The sequence below is a fragment of the Rhodamnia argentea genome, chromosome 1, assembly GCF_020921035.1.
Source record: "Rhodamnia argentea isolate NSW1041297 chromosome 1, ASM2092103v1, whole genome shotgun sequence".
In the NCBI taxonomy this organism is placed as follows: domain Eukaryota; kingdom Viridiplantae; phylum Streptophyta; class Magnoliopsida; order Myrtales; family Myrtaceae; genus Rhodamnia; species Rhodamnia argentea.
The window spans coordinates 6,516,332-6,528,555 of record NC_063150.1 but is presented as its reverse complement, the minus strand read 5'-3'; the positions used below and the strand labels follow the sequence as shown (position 1 = coordinate 6,528,555).

General features: G+C 39.7%; 2 protein-coding genes across 2 annotated transcripts; one reads left to right on the top strand and one right to left on the bottom strand.

The window, feature by feature from the left end:
• Window positions 1–2,147: 2,147 nt before the first annotated feature.
• LOC115750177 lies at window positions 2,148–3,051 on the bottom strand. Its single transcript, XM_030687361.2, has one exon. It carries the CDS (start codon window positions 2,815–2,817, stop codon window positions 2,263–2,265), a length of 555 nt encoding a protein of 184 aa, XP_030543221.1. The 5' UTR covers window positions 2,818–3,051; the 3' UTR covers window positions 2,148–2,262.
• Window positions 3,052–11,675: 8,624 nt separating this feature from the next.
• On the top strand, window positions 11,676–12,224 carry LOC115750178. Its single transcript, XM_030687362.1, has one exon. The coding sequence runs from the start codon at window positions 11,676–11,678 to the stop codon at window positions 12,222–12,224; it is 549 nt and encodes a 182-aa protein (XP_030543222.1).

The window sequence follows — 12,224 nt, the reverse complement described above, 5'->3', positions numbered from 1 at the left end:
CCCTGTTCACCATTTTGTGATGTAATTATTTCTTTTCCTTTTGTTTGAGAGGCTTCTTGGAATTTTGGATGTGCTTTTGCATCTTTGGATGATCCTACGGAGCAATCGTATATTTGCCTAAATCCATCGTCTCAATTCATTTGGTATCGATTAAACCCTGATCTGGTCAACCATGAGTCAAAATGCGTCGCCATTGCATTAGTGTCGCGGTGAAAAATATTTCCATATCGCGTCGGATTATTGAGAGGGGTGATACCATCAGTCCTTGAACTTTTCTTCTTTCGTCAATGTCGCCCCAGAAGTTCCCTTTTTTCCTCAATGTCGTCCTCGTATCTTTTAATTTATGTTCACCCTTTGGTCGATTTCATCCGATTTCGGCCTTAAACTATTAGATGTTGGTTCCTTCTCTGTATTTACCCTCCACGCGCGCATGGTGAGGGTCGGTCATCTAGCATACTGCAATTTAAACCTCGATGACCCCTTAGCTAAACTAGTAACCGTGGAAACTAACCCTTTGACAAGACATACACGCTACATGTGTTAATATATTTAGTATAAACTTAATCGGGATGAATAATAAACAAGCCCGATATGAATTGACAATTTTATCTGTATATGTCGCCCTTGGACTCGGTTAATTTAGCAATCTAAAATGTCGTGTGAATGAACATGGCGTGTTTTTATAAATTTAGCGATTTAAAATGTTTGTTGTATTAACGCAATTAATCACAACGTGTAAACACTGATAAACATTTTTATATGTAAGAATTCATGTGCTAGATGTTTTGTTTTGTGCAATCCATTTAATTGACGTTCCAGTTTGCATGTCAATGTTGTGACATAATTAATAGACCTGCATTACAGTCGAATCTAAATTTGACATGTGTTTATCTATCAAGAGAAAGAATAGTATACGGACTAAATTGAATAAATAGACGAATTATGAGGACGAAATTGACAAAATATTAGTGACAAATTTCAATGAAACAGAATATTACGTTCCCATGAGTGGATTTTGTGTATGGTTTTAACAAAATGATCGCATTCAATTACTTTTTAAGGTTCGGAGACTATATATATATATATGAAAAAAAAAAAAAAAACGTGCAGGTTTGACATTGAATAACGAGGAAAAATTCAAGAATTATAGGTATCATTACCGCGAACTATTATCACTTCCTCTTATTGAAAGTGGACTTAAATATGTTAAAAGCGTGTTAAATTTAAGTTAACTCCTACTTGAGTGGGTATTATAATTTGGTTTCTGTCGGCAAATTTATTTATCATCATGGTGGTGGATACTCACCCTTATTTTATTTTATATTTTCGGTCAAAATGAACTTTTTCATTCATTAAAGAAGGAAAAAATTTAAATAAAGGCATGAAGTGCCTTAATTTCCTCAAATAATAGCCCAAACTGAACTTTATTTCAAATAATGACCCGAAATGCCCTCATTTTCTTAAATAAAACTTCGAAGTGAACTTTGTGTCAAATAAGGGCATGAAGTGACGATGAACTCTAAAAAAAGGATCTAGTCTCAAGGGCATTTTTGTCATTTCACTTTTTAAAAAAAAATTCTTTTTTTTGTCTTTTCTTTTTCTGCTATTTTAAGAATTTAAAAAAAAGTACACATACAGGCTCCTCCCAAGTGTGTTTGTTCTTTTTTTTTTTTCAATTTCTTTTTTAATTTAAAAAATAGAAAAAGGAAAATTAAGAAAAAAAGTCAAAAAATCAAAAAGAGAAAATGACGGAAATACCTTTTACACTAGGTCCTTTTTTGAGATTCTATGGCCACTTCAAACTCTTATTTGAACATGCTATTTCATTTCATGCCCTTATTTGAAATAAAGTACGCTTTAAACCCTTATTTGAAAAAATAAGAGCATTTCGAGCCCTTGTTTGAAATTTTCCGTTAAACGAATATTTTTCTTCATTTGAGTTACGAGTTTCCAAGCATAAAAAGATGCCATAAAAGTAATGGCGGCACCCTTGTTTGGTAGATACTTCTATCCCAATAAAAACGTGAGCTCTAATTAAAAATACTCATCTGGCCAAGGAAAAGAGAAACAATCGAAGATAATACTCTCGAATTACTCGATGCATATTACTAGCACACCTTATAGGCCTTGCCAACAGAGGTGTGTTACAATACGCGAAATAAATACCAAGGAACTAAATTCCAAATTTCTCTAGGATAAAAAATTCTTCATAAGCTATATGCCAAATTAGGTCACCAAGAACCAAAAATTTGTGCAACGGATTCATTGACAACTAGACATCTTAACTTTGCGATTGTAATTTTGGGTACGCATTTGCTCGTAGAATTGAGCAATGAATTGCTCAGCCTTGGCATCGATCGTCTTGTCGCCTTCCTCAACATTGTGGTCAGGATCGCCATCTTCGCTGTCGCAGTCGAGATCCACGAGGTTCGGCGCGGACGCGAACCGGCTCATACCCTCTTCGGAAGCGGAAGATGGAGAGGACAAGCAAGTCATCTTGCACGACGTGGACACGGGCGATGAGAGCACGTCCTCGTATTGCTCGTTCGACGAGGGCAGGGCCAAGGAGCCAAGCACGCGGGTGTGCTGCGGCGATCGGTGGCTCTGGAGGTGCAAAGGGCGCATCGAACCCACGACCTTGTTCAACGCCGCATTGGAAGATGGGTCGCCGTCTATAGACCCGCAAGCCTTCTTCTCAGGGCAGCGGTGTCGCCTAAGCCACGCCGCCCGGAAGATGTTCATCCCTCCGGGCTTTTTCTTCCCCTCCGGGGCTTGCGAGTCGGTGAGGGGCGGGTTCATGTCGGGCTCGATGGGCATTTAGCGGTGGCGGGGGAGGCGGTGACGCGAGATATTTGTGAACTCCAATTTGGGAGGAGAAAGGAGGGCGTTCTTATGGTTCTTTTGGGTCTCTCCTTGCAAAGAGAAGGGAGAGATCCAAGAGAGGCTGGAACTTGTCAAAGTGTCGGCTATATATACGCAGTGACCTCCATTTGAACTTTTGCCAAGATATATTTAGCAAACCATCAACGGCTTTTTAGCGAGAATATTCTGTATGTACTTGACGCTTCCGAACATTTGTAAGCGCCGTAGGTTAATCGTAATTATGTTAACTTGGTCTTAAAAACTTCAATATCAAAATCTATCCACACAAAACTCTTCGTTTGGCTATGAAAATATTGATTACCCCGATGAGTATTTACGAGTCCCCAAATACAGTGCAAAGGCACCTAAAGACAAATCTCATATATTCGTCATACTTGATCAATCGATCAGCTCAATATGAATGAGCACGACAAGCCCTCAAAGAGGTACAGTATGCGACAAGCACTTCTACTTGTATCGCTCATTAATTTTAGCAACTAGAACTCGAGAACGGAGAACTACACTCGCTAGGGCCCGGCGAGGGTGACCATGCCCGGCCATAAGACGGTGATGGACTGGGTTGCCGAAGCCTAGAGGAACAAAACTCTCGGGCCGTTTTTATTTATTTTGCATTACTTTATTAAGTTGTTCTTATGCTAAAGCACACTATATTATTTTTGTAGTCATATTATCTATCTATAAATTAATGTATTTGCTGATAACAAATTAAAAATTACAAACGACTTTTTGAATCAGTTAGGTTCCAGGAAGATTTTTTCGAGCCCCCTTACAATTGGGCGGACGAATTTTGAGACCTCGTACGAAATTATTGCTGCTCTTGTGCCACTACATTGCCAAAAAATGTAAAGTGATTAGTAATGACACTTAAAATGCGGAATAGAATATAAAAGTCTAAACTTCACCCATTTTTCTCATCTAAAAATGAAGAAAGACACATTTTTGTGCAAAGTTGGTTAAGTTTGTGTCATATATGAAATCTCTGGAATCGGTTCCGTTCGTTTCGCGAAAAGCAACTTCCAAGAAAATATTTTCCGAATTTTACGGTGTTCGGTTCACGGAAAATAAATGAGTTAAGGAAAACATTTTTCGCTCTTGAAAAAAACATCTTCAATAGTCGTTTCCCCTCCACTCTTTCACATCCCTTTTCTTTTTAATTTTTTTATTTGATTTTCTTTCTTTTTATTTTCTAATTTATATTTTTTATAATTTGTATTTCTTTTCTTTTCTTTCTTTCTCTGTCGATCGCTAGCCACGGTGACGGCCGACGACCGGCCATAGGCGAGCAACGACTTCACTCGTGACCGGCGAGCTAGAGCCTTGCCCGGTCGGGCAAGGCGACTCTTCGAGCTCGCCGATGAAGAGACAGGCCAAAGAAGAAGGGAAAATAAAAATAATAAAATAATAAATTGTATAAAAAATTTATTAAAAATAGTGCACGGAGGAAAATCAAATTCGATTTTTCTTACCATACGACAGAAAATATTCTCTAGTTTATTTTCAAGTTTCAATCGAATATCGAAAATATTGTCATTTACCTCGAAAATGACGTCCGAAAAATGTTTTTCAAAAACGCCTCATTTTACGCCAAACGAACAAAGCCTAAATGTTCCGACAAAAAAAAAAAGCCTAAATGCATCTCACTTGGATCTAGAGTATACCCTATTAAAGTTTGAGACGTTGGTGGTATTTAGTAGCTCGAATGGTTTGTAGAAGAATCCTGCTATATACATTCATTTCTTACGGTAATAATGAAGAAAACGCCGCACCACCTCTCTTCTCCATAAGTCTAGACTTATTTAGGACACACTACTTCTTTAACCATCTAAATTGCTCTTGTGGTAAGATAGGACACACTATTCCTCGACCTCGCCATCTCTTGGTGAGGCTCGACCTCGTCATCGCTGGGTGAGTTTGAGCCTCGCCGGTGGCCAGCAAGGCCGACCTCGTTGACCCTCACCTCTGGTTGGTCGTCGAATCTCGGCGGCTGTCTAAAGGAAGAAGAAAGAAGGAAATAAAAGAAAAATAAATATTATTTAAATTGGCTACGTCGGTAATTTTCGAAATTGAATTGGTATCAACGTAAAAGGTTTATGACTCAATTGGTAAAAAAATAATTTAAGACTAAATTTACACAATTGTAATAGATTTAGGACTTTTTTAGCAATTTTCTTGTCTCCATAAGTAATAGTGTGTATGACACAGAGGAAGAGATAATTGAAAAACAATTCCAAAAGATACAAGGTTATTCTGAATGATAATGATGATCTTAACAATGACTTAGGCGCATATTTATAAAGAGGTCGCCTTTTAGGAAACAAATAAATACTCAAATCAAATAACATAATTAAAAGATATTGATAATGGAGAAAGTCATCAAAACGAGTCCGAAATCTTTGATCTCGCAATAATCAAGGGAGCGACGCTCTTACGACAATCTCGCAATCTTCTTTGATTGCCAAAATGAACGTACCCAGCTTGAATCTTCCGAGATCTCGCAATCTTCTTTGATTTGATATAGTGTTCGCTTTCACGACACTCAAACGTTTCGATATGCGCATTCACTAACTATTCTACATCAGTCTCCTCTACTTCAAAAGAACTCGACCTTGAGTTATTATCAAGATAAAGGGGAGTATTTGGAGAATGATACTCGAACAGATCTGCTACATTGAATGTCGAAGAGATGTCAAGATTACCGAGAAGATCAACAACATAGGCATTGTCATTAATCTTTTTTACAATTCGGCAAGGGCCAAGTTTTTTGTGCTTCAACTTGTTATATGTACCGACAGGAAATCGTTCTTTGCGAAGGTAGACCATTACTTCATCACCCTTAGCAAATACTTTGAGACGGCGATGTTTATCCGCAGCAACTTTGTAGATAGCGGTGGAAGCCTCCAGCTGTTGCTTCTCACCCTCTTGTATCTCCTGAAACTTTATTGCTAAATTCTTAGCCGCAATACTATATCCTAGCACTTTGGGCAAAGGCACAAGGTCTAGTGTATGTTGTGGAGTTCTCCCATAGATGATTTCAAATGGGGATTTACCCATGGAACGATTGACGGTGTTATTGAAGGCAAAGCGAGCATGAGCAAGATATCGGTCTATTGCTTTGGCATGTCATTACAGAGGCACCGAATGATATCCGCCATAGTACGGTTGACAACTTCGGTTTGATTGTCGATCCGGGGATGGAAGGAGCTGCTATACTGTAAATCCATCCCTAATAAGCGCTACAAAGCCCTCCAAAAGTGACTAAGGAACTTGGTGTCACGATCGGAGGTGATTGTCTTGGGCACACCATGTAAGCGGACTACTTCATGAAAGAATAAGCTCGCTACTTGAGAAGCATCAGAAGTCTTTTTGCAAGGAATGAAGTGTGCCATCTTTGTGAACATGTCTACCACCACAAAAATAGAATCCATACCTCGTTGGGTTCGGGGAAGACCCAACACGAAATCCATTGAAATGTTTACCCATGGTTGACACAGAGGAAGAGATAATTGGAAAACAATTTCAAAAGATAAAAAGGTTATTCTGAATGATAAGGATGATCTTAACAATGACTTAGGCGTCTATTTATAAAGAGGTCACCCTTTAGGAAACAAACAAATGCTCAAATCAAATAATAGAATTAAAAGATATTGATAACAGGAAAAGTCTTCAAAATGAGTATGAAATCTCCGATCTCGCAATAATCAATTGAACAATGCTCTTATGACGATCTCGCAATCTTCTAAAATCTCGTAATTTTGTTTGATTGCCAAAATCAACGTAGCTAGTTTAAATCTTCTAAGATCTCGCAATCTTCTTTGATTTGATATAGTGTCCGCTTTTACGACGCTCAAACGTTTCGATATACGCATTTGCTAACTGTTCTACATCGGTGTAATTCCAAGATATTGTGGAGAGTCTTGATAAAAGAGTGTGTTCACTATAATTGAGCATTGTGTCTTTCTCGACATATATATCTCATCGGTACATTTGAAAAGTCATTCACATCGTGCTTGTCAATAGAAAATGGATAGATGTTAACGGCTATAACATAATGAAAGTTCGAGGGTGGTGTAACAGTCGATATTTCAAGGGTAAAATAGCATTACCATCAAAACTTAAGGCCATTTTATGTAATTTCCCCAAAAAGATCCATGTTTGTAACTCTTAAATTTGGAGTACCATTCCTCAAACCAACTGATTAAGTGATTAGTTGTAGTCATAAGTATGTGATGGTAGGGGTCTCCAAACCGAATTGGAAAATCGGAAATGAACTGAAATTTCGTGTGTTTCGATTAGGTTCAATTTTTTATTCAGATAATTGAAAAATAACCATTCTTCTTTTCCAGTTTAGTTTTTTCAGTTTGGTTAACTAAATCGCACTAAAAATCTCCAACATAACCTTATTTATTTATTTATTTATTTTCCTTTTCCTTTTTTTCCTTTTTTGGGATAAAGGGCTGACAAAGCCACCAGCCACAGTTGAGGGTGGCGAAGCCATCGCTGGTTGTACGCGAGGGGTCACAACCCCTTGCTGGCCAGATCTGGCGTTGTGAGCCCTCGATGAGGGAGTGGTCAGCCAGGGAGAGCGAGGCAGCGTCGGAGAACTTGGCGGCGGAGGTGGAGAGAGGGAAAGGAGTGGGGTCATCGAGGGTCTGGGGGACGTAGGGACAGGCGCTGTCGAACTCGAGGGAGAGCTTGAGTTTCCTTCATTTGCTACCCTTTCGGGGAGACAAGAAAGCGATATCTAGGGCAAGAGAAATGGGTCGAACATAGAGTGGGCGAGAGTGTCAGATCTTGGGAGAGGACGCCATGGGAGGGGAAGGAGGAGGAATATGCAGTACGGTAATAGATTCAACGGTCGATGCAAGAGCTTCAAGGTTGAGGAAAGCCTTCGAAAGCGTAGAGCAGAGAGAGAGGAAGGAGAAGCTATGGTGGTAGGTGGTGGTGGTGATGGAGGTGGTTGATATCCCAAGTAATAAGTAATTGTCGTTATTGCTGCAATCGGAAATAAAGAAAAAATAAAAATAAAATCAAAATTCAAACGATTTTTTATTCGATTCACATTCAATATTGTGCTTGCAAGCCGTCCCGTCAAATCAAACTCTAGTTCGGTTTATGTTTGTGTAATTACTTTCAAGTTCTCATGTATCGATTTCCTTTGAGTTGTATTTATTTAGTCTCTTCGTCAAATCATACTCCGGGGTATTATTGAGACGTATTTAGGCTTTGTCGTTGAGTTAAACTCCGACATAGTTTTGGATACGTTTGGTTCGTCATCTTTTTAGAGGAATTGTGCTTACTAAGCTGTTCAGTCGAGTCAAACTTCAGTTCGGTTTACATTTGTGTAATTACTTTCAAGTATGTATTAATTTCCTTTGAATTGTGCTTATTAAGTCTCTCCATTGAATTAAACTTTGCGTGAGACCATGTTTGTGTAATTTTATCGGAATCTTAATGGTTGGCAATATCACTTCCAATCATGATATCTTTATTTGTTCCATTTCCCCTGTTGTTTTTGTTGTTACTTCAATTTCACTTCACGTGATAAAAAGAAGGGTTTGCTTTTTGATTTTTCTACAATCATGGTTCAGGACTTCGTGCTACTTTGCACGCACTTTGATTGATCCACTTCCTCAGAAGGGCGCACTCCCACGCATGGGATTGGTGCATTTTGGATCTTACTCCAAGAGTGCAAATAAGAAAATTTCGGGAAAATTATTCAAAAAGTCCTAAACTTATTATACTTTTGCTAGTTCAATCCTAAACCTTTTAATTTTGTCAATATTTTTATCAACAATTTTGCCAAACTTTCATGCCAACCTATGCCTTATTGGATTTTGTTTGGATGTTTTGCAGGCCAGCCTCTATAAAGTTCAAGCTCAAGAAGTGTTTCTTTCTGTCCCCTTAAAGATTTGTCCCTTGTTTGCCTCATCTGTGCACACCAGAAATTCTCCGGGAAATTGTCTAAAATGTCATATACTTATTACATACTTGCCAGCTTAGTCCTAAATCTTTTCATTTTTTGCTAATTGAGTTCATCCGACCAATTTTGATCGAAAATCACCGACGTTGACGGTAGTCTTCCTATGTGGCACGACTAGCATTGAGGTAGACATTTGTTAAACAATTTGTAATATTTTTTTATTTTTTTATTTTTCTTTTCCTTCTATTTTTTTCCCTCTTTGGACCAAAAGGCCGATGACCCCCGCCAGCCCTTGGGCGAGGGCTACGATCGACAAGGGACCACAAAGAGGGCAATAGAGGTCGCCGGCCCTCATTCAGTGCCACCAAATCATTGAACAGAAAAAGAAAAAAAATGGAAAGAAAAGAAAAAGAAAAGGAGAAAGAAAACAACAAAATAAGAACTTCAAAAAATATATTAAAAATTGTCCGTGTTAGTGCCAGCTATGTCACATAGGACGGCCGACGTCAACGTCGCCTATTTCCGATCAAAATTGGTCGAATGGACTCAATTGGTAAAATGTGCAAATGTGGAGGACTCAATTGACAAAAAATAAAAAGATGTATGACTAAATTGACAAGAATGTAATATTAGATGACATTTTGGACGATTTCCCGGAGCATTTCTGGCGTACACAGATCAGGCAAACAGGAAAATCTTTAAAGGGAGAGAAAGAAACAATTCTTGAGCTTGAACTATATTACGGGCGGGCTTGCAAAACATCCAAACAAAGGCCAATAAGTCATCGGTTGGCATGAAAGCTTGACAAGTCAGGCATCTTCTTCTTACGTGTGAATTAGGTTAACGATTTAAGGGCGACGAACAGCTAGCAAATTGGCGTCAGAAAATTCTTTTTTCGAACATGATTGCATGTAGTGTTAGAGTAAAACCAATATCATTTCGGTTTTCAAAATGTAAAGTTTACAGAAAATTACGTGAAGGTGCATATGCGAATGCGCTATTGTCTTAAACATTGATCTTTCTACTCCTTCTAGCGGAGGCATTGAGGTACATATGGGGACATTCTCATTCCATGTGCATGGATTTTTTTTTTTTTTTGGATGGTTACTATGTGTGTTGGGCCTGCTGGGAAGGCGCAGCAGAAATCCAATACCTTCATCCGGGAAGATCACTAAGAGGGAGTCAAAGTCCGAGTCTGTCAACATATCAAATTGGATTCAAATTCACTCAAAAATTTAAGCTAGTGAGTTATGAGCTAACTATTTGGATGCACGTGTGAGTGAATTGTGTTAAAAAAAAATCTCACATCGGAGAATCTAGGTGGTATAGAGTAGTTAATATATACATGTAAGCCTATAACTTATTAGCTTAAGCTTTTGAGTAAATGTGGATTTGACCGTCAACATATTCAATTACACCCACATTAATTTAAAAGCTTAAATCAATGAATTACGAGCTAGTTTGGATACATCAACCGTTTCACACCGCACCCATTTTTGGAGTTGAGACTTCTCTGACACAAAACAATGCGCATGAAAAAAATAGAGGTCCCTCAGAATTGAACTAAAAGTCATTGTCTGTGCGTAACATATTGGCTGGCTTTCGTGTGTTTCTCCACTATTGGGGTTGTCAATTTTGTCACGTTTCATCTTTGGGCTGGATGGCACCGCGGTTTTCAGCTGCATGAAGATAGCTTATGCTTTAGGTACTTAGGTTTTTGACTTCAAGTTAAATAAGCAAGCAAAAGGAAACATCCTACCAATAGGTGAAACTCCTCACACGGTTTAGAAGAATCCATGCAACAATCCAAACGCACAGCCAAGCCACCCTCTCGCTTAAAATAATTCCTAATCGCCCTATCAAAAAAGAGTATTTTGACAACTAGCAAGCGTTTACTTTAGGTGAATTCCTCAACTTTTGTTCTGTCGCCCGGAACCAGAGGTCGACCCAAACGAAGGAATCGGTCGAAGTCGTCGCCCCTTGGTCGATTGATGCCCTAGATTTTTTTTTTTTTTTTTGGTCCAATTGATGCCCTAGATTACTACTACATACTTTTGGCAACACAAGGATGCTAGAGCAGAAGTCCGACGATCCAAGGAACACGGAACGCTGTATAAGCCCCATCAATCGGTACTGTCGGTTATTTCTGATCACGCGATCTCCTAATCAATGAGTGCTTTACTCATATCACGCGATGTTGGTGTGTTGTACCGTCTCGACAAGATCAGTCAAGAAAGCATTTTCCTTCGAAAATATGTCCTTTCGCTCATTAGCCGGAAATTAACTGAAACCTTTTTCTTCTAATAATCTAGGAACATCAGTGCTATGGCTCGTTTACTCAAAAGTCCATCGAGCACTCCCGACAAGTCCAGTGAATTGGTTTCAATCCAAGATTCGGCCTATGCATATAGCCCCGATCCAGAGCAATTTTCATGCAGTTTTTGAACGTTGGCGGTTTATGACTAAGCGAGGGGCTTGGGTTAAGTTCCTTGACAAAGCAGGGATTTTTTGGTCTCTTTGCGCCTCCTAACTGAATCACTAAACGCTATTTTCTTGATTAACATAAATAAAATGACTCTATTGCGGCTTTTAAGCAGAAAGGAACTAAACTAAACACAACGAAAGATCCAGCAGATCTATCAAGTCCGCGTACAACCATGTTGCTCACCAGTTCACACATCAAACAACTCTCTCTCTCTCTCTCTCTAACGCCGCGTTATCGTACAAAGTTTCCCATCCAGTATATAAACTCTCTGAACTCTGCTCATCTTCTCAGATCATACAACCCACAACAGCTTTTTGATCACTTTGCACACCTTCATCACCTCACTCATATCTCTATCTAAGTATCAACAGAGGGAAACCCCGGAAAATGCCCAAGGCAAAAGAGTCCAGCGTCTCTCGCCGGGCGTGGAACCTCCTGCACCTCGCGTTGCTCTGGGCGAGGCGAGGCGGGGCGTTCAAGCACCTGCAGCTCCGCCTTCTCGCGCCCAAGTTCCTCAAGACCATTGGCCATACGGCAACCCCTCGCAGCAGCCACACCTGGCACCGTGAACGGGAGCTCTCATTCGAGAAGACGCCAGTTGTCCACGTGAAGATGCACCGCCCTGGGTCGATGCGGTTCATGCTCCCGTGCATCAACCCTACAGTCGACTTCGATATGGAGTTCGACGACGAGGACGGCAATAGGGTTTGTCATGGATATGACAGCACTAGAAAGAGCTTCTCCCTCGAAAACGGAGATGAGGAAGAGTGCTCTTACGACGACAGAGACTACGGGAGGATCGAACGCGAGGAGGAAGAGCGGGAGATCGACTCCAGAGCAGAAGAGTTTATAGCCAAATTCTACGAGCAAATCAGGTTGCAGAGGCAGATGTCGTACCTCCAGCACAATGAGATGCTGAACCGGAGCGCGAGTTAA